The 19,880-nt window shown below is 32.7% G+C and overlaps 2 protein-coding genes across 16 annotated transcripts; one reads left to right on the top strand and one right to left on the bottom strand.

Moving 5' to 3' along the window:
* Positions 1–801: 801 nt before the first annotated feature.
* LOC146957254 (uncharacterized) lies at positions 802–10,287 on the top strand. Of its 15 annotated transcripts, none has more exons than XM_085735075.1 (20): positions 905–1,312; positions 1,704–1,774; positions 2,113–2,142; positions 2,218–2,327; positions 2,455–2,499; positions 2,841–2,959; positions 3,303–3,407; positions 4,121–4,195; positions 4,647–4,687; positions 4,789–4,860; positions 5,039–5,098; positions 5,276–5,383; positions 6,013–6,091; positions 6,189–6,397; positions 6,758–6,795; positions 6,878–7,048; positions 7,139–7,190; positions 7,416–7,568; positions 8,136–8,422; positions 8,511–8,902. In XM_085735075.1, exons 7-14 carry the CDS (start codon positions 3,353–3,355, stop codon positions 6,296–6,298), a joined length of 600 nt encoding a protein of 199 aa, XP_085591201.1. In that variant the 5' UTR covers positions 905–1,312; positions 1,704–1,774; positions 2,113–2,142; positions 2,218–2,327; positions 2,455–2,499; positions 2,841–2,959; positions 3,303–3,352; the 3' UTR covers positions 6,299–6,397; positions 6,758–6,795; positions 6,878–7,048; positions 7,139–7,190; positions 7,416–7,568; positions 8,136–8,422; positions 8,511–8,902. The 15 variants fall into 15 exon arrangements, with proteins under 15 accessions (XP_085591295.1, XP_085591281.1, XP_085591201.1 ...); XM_085735084.1 differs by having other exon boundaries at positions 7,488–7,568; XM_085735115.1 differs by having other exon boundaries at positions 6,878–7,034.
* Positions 10,288–11,178: 891 nt separating this feature from the next.
* On the bottom strand, positions 11,179–15,801 carry LOC146957255 (Actin-binding FH2 (formin homology 2) family protein). Its single transcript, XM_085735176.1, has 4 exons — positions 13,539–15,801; positions 13,256–13,446; positions 12,657–12,892; positions 11,179–12,023 (listed from the first exon to the last, which is right to left on the bottom strand). The coding sequence occupies exons 1-4, from the start codon at positions 15,191–15,193 to the stop codon at positions 11,295–11,297; spliced, it is 2,811 nt and encodes a 936-aa protein (XP_085591302.1). The 5' UTR covers positions 15,194–15,801; the 3' UTR covers positions 11,179–11,294.
* Positions 15,802–19,880: the final 4,079 nt, after the last annotated feature.

The following is a 19,880-nucleotide window of genomic DNA, read 5'->3' on the forward strand; positions in this document are numbered from 1 at the left end:
ACCTGTGCTACTGCTACTTACTGCTCTGCTTTGTCTTCGTCTTCCGGATCTGCAAAACAATTTCATAGCTTTTGAAATGTTTAAAACCAGCGTGAGTTAACTCACGCGGGGTATAACACCTGCATAAATTAACTCAAGTCACGCAAATTTAACACCAACGTGAGTTAATTCACGCATGGGCATTTTAGTCTTTTCAGTTGAGAGTGAGCAAAAAGTGTTGGGTAAAGAGCATAATTCTAAGATCAAGGTGACCAAGCTTAGAGAACACTCGAGTCTAGATGAACGGTTCAACTAAAGACTAAACTTTAAGGTCCATTTAAGTCAAGACCAAATTGAAGGAGCGTTCAGGTCAAAGCCGAGCTAACATGAACTTGTCATGACCCCCACACACCTTGTAAGGACATATAAGATGATGGTGATATATCCCACTCCACATGTCCTATACATAAATAAGGGGGTAAATTTCTAAATTCTTAAAGGTGTAAATAAGCGAGATTATTAGATTGACTTTGAATTTGAGTTATGATTAAATTTGATCAATTGGACGGTTCAATTAAGTTTTTATATCACAAGTTCATGTCTTCTATGTAATGAGGACTATTTTCCTTCGTATTTAAAGTACTTTCGTGAATATGATAGGGTTTAGCTTCAACTCAACTTTGTAAGGTGGACACAACAAAATAGATTGGGAATATGTTCATATATTTTAAAAGTTGAAATTTACCGACTTATAAAATAAGAGTTATTAAATCATAGTCTTATAAGTTATAACACGCCCCCTCACATCTACTAAACCAAATATGAAAATCAATGTCCGTGGAAATTACCCTTTTGCCCTTATTAAGGGCATTTTCGTCAATTAGTAAATGGACTCCTCTTGCCTATATATATGTGAAAAGAAAAAAAACAAAAGAAGGGGGACGAGAGAAACGGGAACGAGAGGAAGAAGGGGGACAAGAGAGAGAGGAAACAGGAACAGAGAAAGAAGGGTGGACGAGAGAAAGAAGGGTGAGAGAGGAAGTACCGCCGGCGGTGGGAGGGAGGCAATCTTGGTTTTGATCGGAAAAGTGATCTAAAAAACGCGTTCTTCTCCTTCTCTCTTCTCAAACACGGCCTCACCCTCTCTTCTTTCTTTTCCATCAAATTTCATCAATCTAATTGCATGCATGTCTCCAAAAAGTTTTTTTTTTTATGATTTTAAGGGTTTGATTTTGTGGGTTTGGTTTATTGTTTGTTGATTTCTGTTTAATTTACTGTTATTTTGGTTCATTTTTGCAGATAGTTCTGTCTCATTGGTTCTTCTTCATTGAAGGTAATTTCCTTATCTCTGATGAATCTAAAATCATGATCAACTGTATTTTTTTGTTTTCTGTTCTATTCTTGCTTTGGATATGAGATTGCATGTTAAAGGTTTTGATTTTTGAAAAAAAAATTTCAGTCAGACGGTGATTAGGGTTCCAAATTGAAGTTTCTGGTTTTGTTGTTTAGTGATTTTGTATTTATTGTTTCTTTTATGATTTCTTCCCCATTTTATTGTCCTGTTATTGAAATCAATTTGTGAAATTGTTGTTGTGCTGTTTGGGATGAAAAGCTAGAAACCATAAGCTGTTTGTGGGATGAATTTGTGAAATTGTTTTTTCTTTTTTTTATTCAACATTGATTCTGGTTGCATGTTTTGAGAAAGTTGTTCTTATTATTTTAAGGGTTTTATTTTAAGAGAAGATTGATGCAGATGGAAAGAAGAAGGAAGAACGGAATGCATTGTTCAAAGCTGGTAATTGTTATGTTCTCAGTCATGTGATTTTATTTAAACAAATTATTTATTTTAGATTTTTGCTTTATAAGTTATCAGTTATGACTTTTGTTTGATGTAAAAAGTGAATTGATGTAAAAAATAAATGGGTTGGGAGAGGTGCTCACCAAGTGTTTGAGGTAATGTCTCAATATGTGAAATAAAATTTCTCAATTTGTATAGTTTTGAACTATTGTTATCAGATTGTTTAGAAAGTAGCAGTTAAGTTGTTGTGGGGTATGTTTGAATTGATGTTTTAGTGTTTGGGTTAAAATTGAAGTCTTTAGAAGCAATAAGTTGTCAATTAATTTGTTTTGCAGAAGCTTAAGTTGGAATACAAGTTGTTGCAGGTATGGTTATTTGTTCTTTATATTGGAGTTTTTTTATCTTGCTGCGGCCGTATTTAATTTTGGCATCTGATCCAGAAGCTTGCCAAGCGTTTTTATGGTCCGTGTAAGCTGGTCAGGCGGATAGCTGAAACCATATGAAGGTGACCCAAATACAACAGCCCTGCTCCTGCCAAATTCTGTAGAAGGTAATTCACTTCTGATTCACCCTTTACAAGTTCTGGATTAGAAGGATATCTCTAATGGATAGTCTTTTATGAAGTGCTATATATGAAACTTTGAAATATAAGACATTTTGTGCGGTTTGAATTTCAGGAAATAATAAGTGTTTAAGCTGCGTGAAAATTTTCAATATGCAAGGTAATTTTCTGTGATGTACTAATTATGCATCAGGAACTGTAATTAATTTACATCTGTTGATATATCATGATATGTGTGATTTTTCAATGCAATTGTGTTTGCAACTTCCAAGCACTTGGAATTAGTAGGCATTTTCTACCGTTTGAATTTCCAGACATAATTAAGCGCTTAAGTTTAACAGTCGATGTTTCAACTGATTGAAATGTTTGTTAATCTCCGTTCCAGACTTTCTTTTTGGAAGAACCTTTTTCTGTAACTTTGCTTCAGCCTGAAAAGAAAACAGACACAGGGGAAAATAGTTCCCGTAATTGCTGTGATGTGTGTGAATTTGACAATTTCAGGATATGTTGAGGATGATATCACAGTGAATTTTCTCAAAAATTTTAAACCTGATGAAATCCTCACTTTGGACAATGCTGATCGTCGGTGTAAAAAGCTGAAAGGGTTGGCTTTCTCTAAGGTTTGCAGATCATTTGAAACTTCTTTGCCAAACTTTCATATTTTATTTCTGTTATACACCTATAACTATATATGAGAGAAAATTATAATTTACTGAAATAGATTCTTAAAACTCATCCCAATCTCTATCCCTACTTAGCATCATAATCTGTAATTTTGATTCAAGGGTTATTTCCTGCATTTATCGAAGTTTCAGTACGTCCAAATCAGTATGAGAAGAAAATGATATGGTTTCCAACTAATTAGTACATCATAGTATTATAAATAACAATCATTCCATTCCGTTCAACATATGAGAGGAACACGAGATTAAGTTTCGTATGTTTTTAATATTTTTTGCGTAGAACATGAGAGGAACAATATGGGACTGGTTGCATTTTAATGACTGTCAACTATGGCTGTGCATGCTCTTTCCTCTGAAACGCAACTGACAGTTTCGACACAATTAGGTATTTTATCTCTCTTCTATCTTATATATCTGTGTGATTATATTTAGTCAAAAATTGTTGAATTCATTTGTTGATTCAAATTATGGTATATCATGCTATTTGTTTTATTGTTGAATTTAATTGTTTCAAATTCTGGACTATACTTTGAGCACAAGGTTGTGGTAAGAAACTGAGAAACCCCTTCAACAATTTTAACAGCGTGCTCATGTTTTTGTTTTATTGCTTCATTTTACATTTTTTAAAGAATAAGTTACTTGGTTTTCATTTTGGTTGAAAATATATGTGCAATGGAGTATGGACTTTATTTCATGTTCTTGAGCAAACCTCACTTAAGTTTTAATATATAAAAATTCATGTTCAGTGAGGTAAATCACTTCCAAATTCTGACTTTATGTTCCACCCTCTTGAAGATTTACAAGTTATTCAATATATATGACATTCAATTGATTCTCTTGGCTTCAAATAAAACTTTTTAGATTGTTCTGAACCAACTGAGGTAATTCTTAAGTCATTTTTAACACAACTGTTATCCATAAATATGTGCTTTCTTTACAACTCTACTTGGTAAAAAAGGTCAATCCGAAGTTGGCAGCTACTGAGAAAGCCTTTGCATTATCAGTATGGACAACATCAATGGTCATTTTTTGTTGATGTGGATTAGTTCTGATTGCTTTAGGGATGCTTTCATTTTGGCAATTTTTGACACAATGCAGGGTGTTCTATCTGTAGTAGTGCTTTGTCTTATACTGTTGATTCGTCCATTTCAGTGGCAGAGTTTACTGCTCCCGGTGAGTCTGTCAATTCAACAACCTCTGGTTTGAGATTTTTCTTGGGGCTTTACAAAGTCCAACAATATCTTTTCAGGTTTTGCCTGCAAAAATGATTGATTTTCTAACTTTATGAATATAATGCAGTTATTGTTACTTTTGTTCTTATAAAAATGAATTCTGATTTGAATATATGCTCAAATACAAAAAAATTTAATCTTTTTAATCTTAAGTTTTTGAAATTACCTTAAAGTATTACTTAGTTTAAAGCAAGTTACCTTTTAAATAGAATTTAAAAAAAAAAATCAACTTAAAATTATGATACTTTTGAATTGATGAAGTATTAGTTAGTTTAAATTTTCATGCCTGTTTACAACTCATTCTAGGGAAGTTTTTGAACCATTTCAACCTAAAAAGTAAACTCTTTTAACCATGGAGAGTTTGATTTAATTCTGTGATTTTTATTGTGTAGGTATGAAGAGGGTTAGAGAAACTGTTGAGGAGCTTCTTGGTGTTAGTTTTCTTTTCTTCAAATACTTTGAATAAAAAAGTTTTGATTTTTCCATTGTTTTGCTTTACATTGAAAAAAAGTTTTGATTTTATTTGTTTTTCAGGTTTATGAAGGAAACCAAGGTTGGCCCTTTATTAAAGAGGGTTCTTACAAGCTGCTATTGAAACTATTCTTTGTAAATAATTCAGAAATTTTACACTTATTTATTATTTTTTATTCACAGTAAGTTCTCATGATATTCATAAATGGAAATGTGTAATTATACATTGATTTTTTAACCAAACTGAAGTTTTGCGCTGAATTTTTGTCTGTCATAGTTATATATAACCTAACACGTTCATTATCATTTGTAGGTGGATATATTTTTAGCACCTCAGTTACATGCTGCATCTAAGAGATTCGACATTCACATGGTAGTATTCTATCGTCTCGATATTTTTGTGGGGGAATAAGGGATTGTAATGAGTATTGCACTTAGTGAAATTTTGAAACAATGGGAAACAGCTGAAGTATTATGTATGTTCTTTGGAAACAGCTGAGATATTATGTATGATCTTAGGATGATGGAGTCTATATAATCTGTTTTGTAGCATCAGAGAGCATGGAAGGCTTTGAATTGGACTCATAAGTTGAGTTTATTGACGATAGTTATCTGTGGAATAACATCTTCATCAGAGATTTCTACAAATAAGCTTGAGGTTACTTCTCTTGCCTAGAATGTCAATCTCAATTTTTACTATTTTTTATGTTACAGGTCCTGCTTTTATATGGTTGATCCCCTTTTAAAATGATATTTAGTCCTGTTCCGGGTAGAGCTTCTAGGATCTCTTCCCGCAGTGTGTGCATGTCATTTGGTTTATGTAAAACTATATGCATTAGGTGGAAAAATTAATGTAAACTCTATAAATTATATTTGGAGTACTTTCTCCATATTCTGTAGCTAGATTATGAATTGGTATATATGACTGAAGTATTACAAGTTGGTCTTATGATGAATTGGTAAATTTTTATACAGGGTTCTCAGTGGTATGCTTAAAATTTGATTTGAATAATTGCAATCTTTTTCGAGAAATTAGAAGTAGCTTAGCTTTTACATTTATGCAGAATATTAATAATGTATATGATTCCAAACCATGCCCTTATTGATAGCTATAAACGACTTGGCTCTGTTGTGAATTAACCTTTCCAAATTTCTTATGGTTTTTAAATGAAGATACTAACAACACCAAAAAATGTAAGATTAAGTAATTATTGCTATAATTCATATCATCTTATTGTATATTTTTTTCAATGTATATTCATTATGGTTCCTATGAATTGATTACAGGGAAATGATGATGATAATGATGCATGGTTTGTTGAAATTTCTTTTATGGCTCGTGTTTTTTCCTGCATAATTCTATTAGGTACCTTAAAATAAACTATTATTGTTTTATGAAAACTTTGTTTCCTACGTTACATTTTTTTTATATCTATGTGACTTTTACCTTTTTCATTTTGAAGGACTTTTCATGATTGTGAGTTTTATGATATTGAAATGCCTTGGAGCTGATTATGGCGAAATTCACAATGTCGTTGAAGCGCAAGAAGTAACTGAAACCGAAGCATTATAAAGAGAGGCCATAGTTAGTATGACCAGCTATGCGAGTTCAGATGCAGCTGTTCCACTTTCAATCCCACTAAATAAGTGCAACCATGGGACAGTTTTGAATGTGAGTTAGACTGCTGAAAGCTATGTATTATGTGCATAAAAGGCATTTTCTGTCAAATTTGAGGGAAAATTTAACACTGAAAATCTGAAAAATAAAACACTTTGTGTTTAAAAATATATAGTATTATTTGTATATATTTTTAAACATAAAGTGTTAGGCCTCGACAGCCAACGTAAGACTTTGTCGAATCTCTATGACATGTAGCCGACCCCACTTAGTGGGATAAGGCTTGGTTGTTGTTGTTGTTGTTGTTGTATTTGTAAAGTAGATAGATATACACCTATGTATTTAGGTAGGAATGCTATTGCATAAAAATGCCATTGAACAAAGTTTGAAATTCAGTGGTTATGTATTTTGCAGGTAACAGTGCAGTGCCTTACACCAAGAAAAAAACTCAGGTTTGTATTGAAGGGAGATCTTTTATATAATAATTATAATGTCTATTATTACATTAAATAGTGATCTCTTGCAAATTTTCAGGGATTAAGAATCAAGGGAAACAAATCTCATTTGAAGGCCATGAGTGAAAATAATCATGAAGTTATTGTCAAGTCAAATAGGTCTGATTGTTCATGTGTAATCTTCCTTTGTTGCTGATGTGTACTCTACATTATGACCTGAAGAAATTGAAACTATGGTAAAATTTCAAAGGTGATATTTATGAGTTTAGATGTGGTTGTAAAATGTCTTGCTTTCGCTATCTTCCTTCATTTTCCAGATTTCTTTACATCATTTTTGCAGGTTGCGAGATTATATGAGTGGGTTGTGTTATGAGGGCAACTTACATATCCAGGTTAGCTTCTATTATTTTTTGGTTTATTTCGTTGCATTTTGTTTCTTTGTAGATGATCTTAGGTGTGTCTCTTTAATGATTTTAATGGTGTTTTTTTACAATACTATATAACTTCATTTTACCAGCTCATTCCGTTTACAATATGCTGGTTCTTTTATTTAGAGTTAAACACAAGATTCATTGTTTTGTTCCCTAAAAATAGTCTTCTTTTATTGTTGTGTGCAGAATATCCAATTTTTGTATATTTTCACATTATGCACTCATCTGTCTATGCTCTTTGTGTTTCCACCATCTCAGCATATTGGTGATGATATTGCTTTTGTTGGAAAGGACATCTGGAATTTGAAGACATATATGGTTGAATATGAATTCACATCTGTAAGTTAATATGTTTTGCCACTGAGAACCTCAATCCTTTTTATCTAACATCAGGTTTATGGTTGAATTTGAAATCGCATTGGTAAAATGTCTATACTTGAACATTCTTTGTTTTGATCAAGCATATATGAATGTGAAGTTTTCATGTAATTTTCAATGAAGCAATTATGTGTGTCATATATATGTTTGGCGTGACATGTAGAACTGATAACCGCTTTGTTTATATGTGTGTGTCATTGATTTCTTCACACCTAAGTAATCCATATATTTCATCCAGTGGACATTTGGTTGCAATTTTGTTACAATGTAGTTTCTTTTTAGTATGCTCTAGGGTTATTTTTACATATAGTTTCATCGCCTGCTTATAGGTAAACACTTTGTATAGACACCATCGGTTTAAATTTATCAAAAGTTGGCCTTATAACAGTTTCATAGCTTTGCTTTGTATGCTGGATACCAAGGCAGTAATCCAATTTATCACTCATTGCTCATTCTTCTTTTTATTCCAAACTATATTTTCACTGCTAATGCAGACAAGAAGTGTGACATTATTTGCTAATTTGCTAGGACAAGGCAAGGCTTCCAACGTGTTTTGCTAAAGAGTATGGTGTGGCCCTTGACGACTACATAATGTTGCGTGATCCGAAGCGAAACGTCACCATTGTTCAAGTTGAAAAGAAGAATGGGAAAGTTTACATTATAACTTTGTTTTTGCCAATATCATTGTGATGAGAGGAAAAAAACTCTGTTTATCTTTTGTATTTTCAAGGTTCTGTTTGTACGTTTTTAAAACACACTAAATAGCAAAACTCCAATTTCACAGTTTCTCTTATTGTGAAGGAAAATATCGATAAGTAAGGATCATTTTAATGAATTTTACATCATGCTTTGGTTCAAGTTTGAACTGAATGTTTGACATATGATTCTTGATTATTATTGCAGAAATACCGACTTCATACGCGGAGAGTTCCAGCTGCAAGTGGTACTGATCACTCTGTTGTAGTTCTTGGAGGTTTATGGATGCCTCAAGAACAATACAATGACTCTTCCAAAGGTGATAGCATGGAAAACGATGATGATGAAAAATCTGAGAATTATAGGATACACTACTTCGAACTAAAGATGATAATGTATGCCAAGAAATATGTAAATTTTGACGTCAAATGGCATTACATTATATTCATGTAAGGCTTTGTTTACCCTTTGATTTGTAATGTTTGATTGTATTCTAGGAGAATTTGATTGGACTTGGATTCTTTGGTAATTGGTAGATCTCATCTGTGTGTCTGATTGGCGTTTAGTTCTATAAATGGATTTGTTATGTTCCACTTCAATTGTTGTTTATTAGTTTCAGTCCTTCTCAACAATCATTGAGTTGATCTTATTTATTTTTTAAATGTTAGTAGTAATGAATTATCACATATAATCACAACTTTGGAATAGGCTTGCTAACCTTTTAATAGGGTTTTCTCAACACAAAAAATCTTTTAATTGGTTAATATAAGTTAATCAATTGTATATCAAGTGTGAGTTAGAAGTCCTACATCGGTTTAAAAAGTGTAGGTTGAACACTTTATAAGTGCGATTAAACCCATCGTCTTAAGGTTTTAGATAACTGTGTGTCTATCTCATTTGTCTGGTTGCTCTTATCTAATGTGGGTGGTCCCTTGGAATCCTCTCGTGACACAACATAATGAAAACACGAGACATTGAGTTGTGGAGCTATGATATGTAGTCGTGACATGAACTAGAATACACTTGCATGATCTAGAAGCAATTTAAAATTGACAACATAAAACTTGGCATACTGTTCATAAAATATTGGACGCTTTTCTTCTCATAAGGAGTCCTGTACTATGAAAAAGGCTCTAATTCTAATCATTTTAAAATGCTTCAGTACACGTTCCAAGGGTTAGCAAATCAAGTTATAGGGAAATTAAGCTCCACTTAATTTGTTTCAATCTCTTTTGTGCAAAAATGTGTGTATGATTAAAATATAGAGATGACGAACAAAATGTGCACCAAGATAACTAGACTTATATCCTGTATATTAAGATTGTTGAATTTTGGTTTATGCTAAAGCTCTAACACATGTTGTTTTGGTTTCTGCTATTATAGTTGAGAACAAATTCATTATTTTGGTGATTGAGTTTTGGGTGGTGCTAAAGGTCTAACACAATTACTGTTTTTGCTTCAGTCATTCCCGTCTTAAAAATCTATATCTATTTTATTTTGGAATATGATTTCATACTTTTAGTATTTGGAATAATTGCTGGCATCTATTTCTGAATTCAATTGGGTCATTAGGTATAACATATTGCAAATCAAATCATATTCTCAAAGTTAGAATAGGTTGTGTTCTTAGAAAAATTATGCATGATGTTAAATTTTATAATTTTTCTATTATATTCTGTAGCATTTCCCTAATCACATCTCAAAGAGCATATTGAAAAGAAAGTATCTTCGCATGAAACTCGAAGATGTCGAAACACACAAGATTTACAAATGTAAAATAAGGACTGCCGGAAGAAGGAATGCTGAAAAGTCTATGTGTGGTGAATGGCATAAATTTGTCATCGATAGGGGTTTGAAAAAAGATGACAAATTGATTTTTGACTTGGAGAATCCACCAACAAAGATGTGGGTTGAGCATGTACGCATCCACTAGCAAGTTTTTTGTAAATGAAATTTTCCGATTATGAAGTTGTTTTAGCTATAATCTCATGAATGCATGCTGCATAAGCAATATTTTGTTATTTCGGTTACAATTTAAAGTTAGATGACTTAGACAATTTTATGTTACCATGGTTGATAGTTTCCCACTTTTCCATTTATTACTCGTGATAAGTCGTCTTCATCTATTATAGTCTATAAATATCTGTTATTTCGCAGTCTATCCATCCAATATAATATTTTTCCCAAAAGCATAAACATTATAAGCAATCATTCATGAGAACAAAATATTACATAATGAAAGTAGGGGGTGGATCATGGTTTATGGTAGACCTATCTAGGATTTGATATATTATGGATCATGGTTTATTATATTTATATGCATGTAATATCTATATTTGGAATCAGTTTACTTTTAAGCGTATTAACAAATATGTGTTTGCCAACAAAATTAACCGAAAAAAGCAATCCACCCCGTGCGAAGCACGGGTTTGTAACTAGTTTAGCGTAATAAAAGGTGTTGCATGTAATATTAAAGCCAACCCAAATACGGGCTAGACAATGACAAAGTCAGAATCTACCAATCAGTGAACACATATGGTCATGAGGTCAGACACCTCTCCAACCCCGTTTGGTGTTCTTTAAATGGATTTTACTTGTACACATTGCTATTTTGACCTTTTCAATTTCACCTCATCTTTCAACCCAACAAATCCAAAAAACATACTATTTATAGTTCAACAATGACTCATTTACTTGTCTTTTATGAAACAATAATTCATTTACTAGGGTATAAAGCCGACATGCAGGGTCACATAAGTGATGAGAGAAGCTTACCTATACAAGCATTGCAACTATTTAGATAGATACTATACCCTTTGACAAAATTAAGTACTAGCACCATAAAATAAAGGTAAAAGAATATGAAGTCCACATATATATACCAAAACTCCATAAAATGAAATTAAAGTTACACTCAAGTTGTTTGAAAATTTCAATTAATTCCTACGAACACACACATGAAATTAAGTGTAAGTAAAGTCTAATTCTAATCTATCTGAAAGGAGCAAGAGGGTTTGGGGTACGTGGAGTTTTAGACCTTCTAAGCTCTTTACAAACATTATCCAACATTCCCATAAAATCTCTCACAATAACAAAAATCCTAAGTGGATTATCCTCTTTACTAACATCCCCATGAAAATATTCTGTGATTTCTTTAACACGTGCTATCACTCTATCTTCATCTCCTCTTAACTCCTTCAAATTTCCATCCACATATTGCAAGAACAACTTCATAGACATCACAAAATTATGACTCATTTCATCTTCATGCAACTCATTTTCCACTAGTTGTTTCAGCCTAACCATTCCATCGTATAGATTTGAAACAGAACTAGCAAGAACATCTAAGTCAATTGTTGCTGTCTTTTTAACATTGTACAATTCAGTGCTGAGACCAGACACTAATTCTAGTCCCATTTTTCTGTAATCTTCTTCTTTTTCTTCTTCTGTTCTGTTTTTATTACTTTTTTGGCTTATTTTTCCCATTATGCTATCTGAAACTCTTATTCCTTCTGAACGAACAATCTCTTGAACAACAAAGTGGAGTAAGGTTGTTTTGCCATCGGTTCCTTTAACGTCTGCAAGCTTTAGTAGAGCATCGAGTTTGAATGCTCTTGCACCTCCCCTTATCGTTCCAACGTTCATGCGATTTCCTGTTTTGAGTACTGCTTCTAGAAGTTTCAAGAAGAGTCTGCTTGATCTTAGCTCCTTGCATGCCTCCTGGTATATATAGGACATTAAAACAAGGTTTGTGTGAGAATGTTTAAGCCATGTAACACTGACACTTTAGATTAAAAGCGTGTCCGACACAGATACACGTGTTGACATTTAAATATTTTACTTTCTCAGATTGTTACAGGTCTCAATGTAGGTAAGTATATGCTAGCTTCACTAAGTTAGTAATTCTAGTTTTAATGTTTGAAAATATAGTAATGCATGTCCATGTTAAATAAATAGACCACCAATTTAACATCTTAAACTAGTGAAATTCAGGATGATCTATGAGGCTTCGACAGAGACACAAATACACACCTTCGATAAGAGAAAATATAAGTAATTAAATGTAACAACATGTATTGGTGTCATGTCAGCGTTAATACTAACATGTGTCGGACACTGAACACACCTTCAATTCGGTGTATCGTTGTTATATAGATCAATGTCATCAATGATCAATAACCATTTTTATTTTTTGTTGATTCCAATAACCAAACTGTCCTACTTTAGGACCACAATTTCAGAGGCAAATTAATTTTACTTTTTTGAAATTGACTAAATTGATGCTGATATTTTGTTTGCAATAGGACAAAATCATATGGTTAAATATTAAATTTTGGATACATGGTCACTTACCTCTAGCATTGAAAATGAGTTCCTTAGGTGAACAACTTCATCATCAAAAGTCTCTTTATAAAGCATTGTTTCTACTCTTTGAAAGGCAAATGGTACACAAAGTACTGCCCTCACAAACTTTTCGGCGGACCCCAATTCATTGATGTTGCCTTTATAATTGAAGAGCTTACCCTCTTCTTCCTTGGTAGGTACCATTTTCACCAATGCCTCTAATTGTTGCAAAGACAATCCCTTCCCTGCTTTTCAAAACAATTTAATTACATCTTTGACAATGTTGACTTGACCGTAAATTGTCCTCAAAATATGGTATAAAAATTAAAAACTACATGCTTCTACAGTTCTATAAACCAAAATCATTGTTCAATTTTACCTTGTAACAGTAATGTATATTATTATCATTACATTAATAATAATTCATAGTATGGGACTAATGTTTTTATTTGCAGCATGTTTATGACAAATTGAACTTTGGAGTTTGGAACATGTTATTAAATAATAATTTTACCACGTAGATGAGACTTAATTTTTATGTGTGACAAGTGCTTATTGTCAATAAATTAAATATGTGACAAGTGTTATTAATTAAATAGTACTTTTACCTTGCATTAGTGCATCACATACTTGTTCAGCTGTCACATTCAGAGCTTTTGAGAGTATTGTTATGTTCTGCAACCTTTTTGGATCAAGTACATGCTTGCTTGGTGATGGTGTTTTACTCTTACTTTCATCATTGTTAATTGAATTTTGTAAATTATAGCCAAAAAGTGACTCAATCATTTCCTCATCCAACCTGATCAAAATTCATGATATGCTTAAAAACAGTGAAAAATAAATACAAGTGAAGAACTCATAAATAAATACTTATAATTAAGTTGGACTTACTCAAATGAACTTGATCTTAATTTGTCCCAAACCATTGTACGATTTGGTGCAGCTCTTACTTTGTCCCAATGAAGTGGTTTGAGTTTAGCCAATGGTGTACCATCTTTACCAAGTGGTGATTGAGGGAATTGATATGGTGGAGGAGGTGGTGTTTTTGCATTTTTGTTGCTATTTCCTCTTGGAAATGGAGGAGGGCATGGTGGTGGTGGAGGAGATTTTGTAGGGTTAGATGGAGAGGGAGAAAATGAATCTTTTTCAGGACTAAGATTTGATCTTGAAGAAGTTTCTGAATTTATAGAAGATAAGGTATGAGATGTCAATGAAAGTGGAGAATGAGATGAAACTCTAGATGAAGTTGTTAATGAATGTAAAGTAAAGAGTGGCATTTTCAATGGTGGTGTTGGTGGCGGCGGCGGCGGAGGGGATGGTGGTGGAGGTGGTGGAGAGGAAGTGGATGTTTGTGGACATTGGACAAAGGTTTCATTTTCAATCTCTTGGTCTTTTTGTTTTGGACTATAAGGTGGTTGGTGAGAATCATTTGTGTTTGAGATTGAATTTTGTGGAGAACTAAGAAATTGGTTTGGTAATAATGAAAATGAATTTTGAGGTGACAATAATATAGATTGTGTGTCACTAAGGCTACCAGCTGAAGCATTAGAAAGTCTTGTATTTGATTGTGAATCAACAAATGAATGAAAGCTTTCATCTTCTGATGAATCACAATCTTCATGAACAATTTTATCACCAACACAAGAAGAATTATTAACATTCTCATTCCCATCAACACATTCATGTTCATTTTTTACTAGTTCCATTTCCACCTCTTCATGAACAGAAACAATTTCCTTAGTAAAAGAACTACCAACATTATTGTCACTAGTCTTTGTCATGGTACAAGCATGTTGTTCAACATCTTCACCTAATGCATCAAGATAAAACAGATCTAATCCTGGATTTAAACTCACCTTACCTTTTGTTTTTCCTTTGGTATTGCTACAAAGAGGCATTGTTCTTTTTGGTTTCTTCTTTTTATGATTTGTGAATTTTTTCCTGCAGAATAAGATTAAGCCAAGAGAAATAACCAATACAGCAACTCCTACAGAAACAAAAACAGCTACTAGTATTCTTTTGGTTCTGCCTCTATCATCATTATCATCATGATGAAGCTTTCTAGGTGGATGATTCCAATGAAAGTGATGTTTTTGATGATAAGAATGAGGATGAAAGTGCATTACTTGAGAAGGTGTTGGAGCTGGAGCTGGAACTGGAGCTTCAACTTCAGCTTCAATGTTTTGTGATGGAGAAGGTGATGGTGTGAGAAAGTGAAACTGATCAGAATCAGAATCACCATTGGATTTAGAAGGTACCCTTTTGTGGAAACTCTTTAAACCAAGTAAAGATCTAAACTTTTCAACTATAAAACCATGTTTCTCTTCATTCTCATCTAAACCTGAGATTTTCTGAACCTGCTTCTTTTCATTTTCTTGTTCCTTCATGTAATAGTTATCTTGTAAACTATGAACATGGAAGCTTCCAGCTGCATTGATTAAAGCACCAACACTCAAAATGTGAGTCCTTTGTGATGATGATAAAGGAACCAAGAGTGTGATAATGATGATGAACATCATGGTAAGAAGCTCAGAACCACAACTCATTTTCTTTTTCTTTCTTTCTTTCTTCCAACTAAAAGTTAATGCAGCTTTCCTCTTATAAAAGCTTGTTTCCTTTTTGTTTTTTCCATCAAAAAAATGAATATTTTTTCATTTGGTTAGTGCTGGTGAATGGAAAATAAGATCTGAAACAGTACTGTCTTTAATGCTACTCCAAGCAAAGCAGGGAACCCCTGAACCTTTGGCAGTTGTAGTTGTACCAGGCCTTCTTTACTTCCCTGTTCCTACACTCTTATCTCTTCTTACCATTAATAAATTCTACCCTACAATAAGGCACTGTTAATGCATATGCATACTAAACCTGTTTTGGAAAATCTTTCTCTCTTTACACTTTGACTTAATTCTTTTGTCTTTTCTGCTTTTTTATCATGTATTTGTCAGAAAAATATAAGTGTGATCATATAACACTCTACCAACATTATAATTTGATTGATCATGATTCAAAAGGTTTAGTATCTTGGAATTGAGACATGATCTTTGATGTTGGATCATAAAACTTTTTAGCAGTTAAAAGTTATTTAATCAAAGAATTGTAAATGTGGTCTGCTGTGGGGTCATGTTTTGTTGGACTTGCCTAACACCATATACGGGTGATTCTATAAGATTTCTCCAACCTCTTATTTATAAATCAACATCAATGGTTCGTAAGGTGGGGACAAATTTCCCCTCACCATAGAGAAAACAAAATATGTTCTAAATTTATGCATTTAATGGTTTAGATTTATTGCAAAATATGTTGTAAAATTTAAGAAAAATGTATGTAAGGTTTAGTTGACAATAAAAAATGTAAATGTTTAGATTCACCTAATTAAATATGACAAACTTACTAGGAAACTTTTCTTCAACATTTCACGTGAAGACATATATATAAGGCTAAAAGCAATGTTGATTGTTTAATAATGAGAGGCCAAAAAGAGTACTTGTCTTATTCATTATGCTTATTCTTAATTGATTGTTCACTCTCAAGTGTGTTAATTTTGTATTCTTTTATGGTTCAAAATAAGTTATTTCCCATTCACATGTTAGTTGGAAGGGATTTTTTTTTTTTTGACTGTCAAAAAAAAAAGGAAGGGATTTTTTTAAAAGAAAATTGGATTAGAATCATTAGCCACTTGAGTAGCTCATAAGCACTAACTAGAGAGTGAGGGGTAGAAAGTGGAATTTAGAGACAAATTAACAACAGCATGCACATATGCTCAAGCTTTGCCATCTGCTTGCAAAACCTGATGTGTGTCGCATTCTCAATTAATTTGTGTTGTTATGGTATTCAAGAAAGCAAATCAAATGTCCCTCGGTCCAAGGCAATGCAATTATTTACTATATAGTATATTTTAAAGAGTGATAAAAAAAAGTATTCTTCTTACCATATCTGTTAGCTTATTTTTATTACAATAATAATATTGTCCCAATCTTTTGTATGAGCATGGGTATTTCTTGTTTTGCATTTAAATCTGATATGTGGATTGTTAAGGGCGTGTTTGTACTTCAAAAAAAAAAAGGGTGCCCTACTACTTTAGCATTACACCAGTCATCATAAATTTTAAATAAAATTTTAGATCACAGTTGTAATAATCAGAATTTCTTGAGTTAATTGATAATGTAGAAGGGGATATAAAGTTTGTTTTATGGTTAGAAATTGGAATGATAAGTTAAAGAGTTGGTCATATGGAGATCGAGGATGAATTTGATCTCCCTTCTCAATAAAATATTAACAATACTAATATATTTCTTTAAGGAACAAGTTTATAAATTTAAGAATATGGTCATTTTGCATAATTGAGATCATCAAAGGAAAAAATCTTGACATCCTGGACATAATCACAAGAAATATTATTTGGTAGCTTACTAGGTATATTTATATTAAAATAGTTAAATATAAAAGAATAATATGACATTAAGTGATTGAATGATGGATACGCATCTGATTCGACATGATGGGATCTTAGATCTACCCGATGGTTGTTGCAGAGGCATTGAGGTCGCCAATCTTTGAACTACAACTCATTCTCTTCCAAAAAGGGATTATATACATGCAAACACTCCGACTAAGTATAAACGCGTCAAATATATGCAAGATTTTTATGGTAGAAACGTGTGCACCTGGATGAAGTCTATTGGATTAGGGTTTTTGGTCTTTCTAACCCTAATCCGAACAATTGTCCTGCAGGGGACACATGTGCACAGATTAAAGAAAGCTAACATTGAATTTCGAATGAATGGTCCAAATTGGCTTTCGTGGTCATGATCTAGTAGATTTAGGGCAAATCCATGCGATGATCTGTATATACGCTAGTGGTTTGGAAGGATCCAATCCGTTGAGGAAATGAATCTTAACCTGGTCAGAAACAATATCCAACAAAATTTCTAGATACTTAAAGAGTATTCATCTAATCACAATTGTGGATATATTTTTTAAAATCTCATGTGGATGGGACCATTCTATTAGCATGGGATGAACCTTTAGATATAAGTAAAACAAACTCTTAAACTTGAGGGCTGGATAAAGTTTGGAAGTTGAAATAACATTGCAACAACATCTTTGATCAAATATTACAATCCTTGTGATAATTTGTGTGTGAAGTAAAAAGGGAAAACTTCACTAGAAAAGGAACGAGGGCCCATGATGTGTTGAAGCTTCCAATGATATATAATTGAGGTCCGACATTAACAAAGAATATTGCAAGTATTGACAGAGTATATGGGACAAGAAGAAAAGGGGTGAAGAGAAAAAAATAGAGAGAATCCTATGCAAAATATACATTGTCTGTCAGAAATAATTTTATACACAAAATTTAATATGCTTCATGGTTTTTCTACATTCCCCTTGATGAATGGGAATAATTTACCCCTTTTAAAGAAAAATCTCATTTTCTTCATCTTTATTTGTCATTGCCAAATCATTAGGGGTAACGGCCTGATCACCTTATCTTTGCGTTCGTAAATTGAAACATCCTGATTGTTTTGTTTACGTTTTTTTCTTATGAAAAATTATTTTTAACATCAAAATTATGATATATAATTTAAAAATCATTTTTTAAATTATGACGGTTTTATCCCAACAAATATTGAGGCTTAAAGCGGTTTTAAGAGTGAGGTCTTTTTAACATTAATATTTTATGTAAATTTTATTGTTTGTACTTTTTGAGATGCAAAATTGTCTATTAAATTATAATAATTGATTTTATTTATTATTCCATTTTTCATAGATAATAAAGCCAGCTCATTTAATCTTTGTTGAAAATTATCTATCTTACATAAGATTTTATTAAGAGTAAACCCTCATTGGGTCCCTGAAAGTGTACCTCGCTAGCAGACACTTCCCTGGATCAAAAAAACAAACAAAAAACTCCCCTAATGTCTGTTCTGTTAGTCATACACGTCCAAAACGTTAAAATTCTGTTAACTCTAATGATGTGTCATTTAGTTTTGCCATGTCAGATGCTTACATGGGATGTCCATGTTGGTGAGGGACGAAACTGATAACAAAACCCCTTTCAACTTCTGAAAAAAGAAAAAGAAACTCAAATCTTCATCTTCTTCCTCCATTCCAAGATCAGAATCACTCGGGTTTTGCACACATAAAAGTAGAGAGAATAGCATCTTAGAATCTATCATCACCCACGTGAAAAAACACCTTAAATCACAACATCACTTGCCTGAACAAATTTCATTTTTTTTCTTAAATCTCACATCTCAAAAACCAATATTTTTCATTTTTCTTAGATTTCACCCAACAAACTAAAGATTGGTGTAGAAATCTCTTGAAAAGGTTTTCTTTCTCTGGAATTTACAACAAAAAAGGAAATCAATAAGCACCAACAACACAAACACCACAATCACATACACAACGAAGAAAATGAAGAACCCTACGTATGAGAGAGTTGATGTTGTTGGTTTTCAGAAAGAAGATGATGGTGTTGTTGTTGATGTTATGTTTGGTTTTGAGAAAGAAGATGATGGTTCGATTTCTTCTAGTAATCTTCTCCTATGTAAAATGTAACCCCTCATCCAAGTCAAAATCAGGGGCCCAAATGAGGCTTTACTCGATTTTTTTTGTAGGTTTTGGATGACTAAACTCTGGATGGTGTCTTGTAGGATGATTCCTCATTTGGTACTCTTGTTGTTCAATTCTTCTTCTTCTTTGGATCCCCTTTTGTTATGATTTTGTTGTGATATCTGTCACTTGTATTTAGATTATTAGGTATACATGTGTTTATTTGATTGAAGGTAGATCTTGATTTGAATATTGGATCCAAAACTCTTGAAATCCATGGAGGGAGAGTGGAGAAAGAAGATGAAGATTTTATTAGGGGAATTAGTCACTTTAGTCCCTAAATAGGAAATGAGTAGTCACTTTAGTCCCTAAATGCAGATAAATTACAAAATAGTCCTTGAATGTAGACTCTGTTGGTCAATTTCAGGGACTAAAGTGACTAACGAAGTCTACATTCAGAGATTAAATTGACTAACGTAGTCTGCATTCAGGGACTAAATTGACTAACAGAGTCTACATTCAAGGACTATTTTGCAATTTATCTGCATTCATGGACTAAAGTGACGACTCCTTTCCTATTCAGGGACTAAAGTGACTAATTCCCCATTTTATTATGTTCTTTTTTTTGCAGAAGATGAATGGTTTCATGAGTTAAGGGCTAAAGTAACTTCTTTGGTA

This window comes from Medicago sativa, chromosome 1, assembly GCF_051527215.1.
Source record: "Medicago sativa cultivar Bolivia chromosome 1, Bolivia_mono, whole genome shotgun sequence".
In the NCBI taxonomy this organism is placed as follows: Eukaryota; Viridiplantae; Streptophyta; class Magnoliopsida; order Fabales; family Fabaceae; genus Medicago; species Medicago sativa.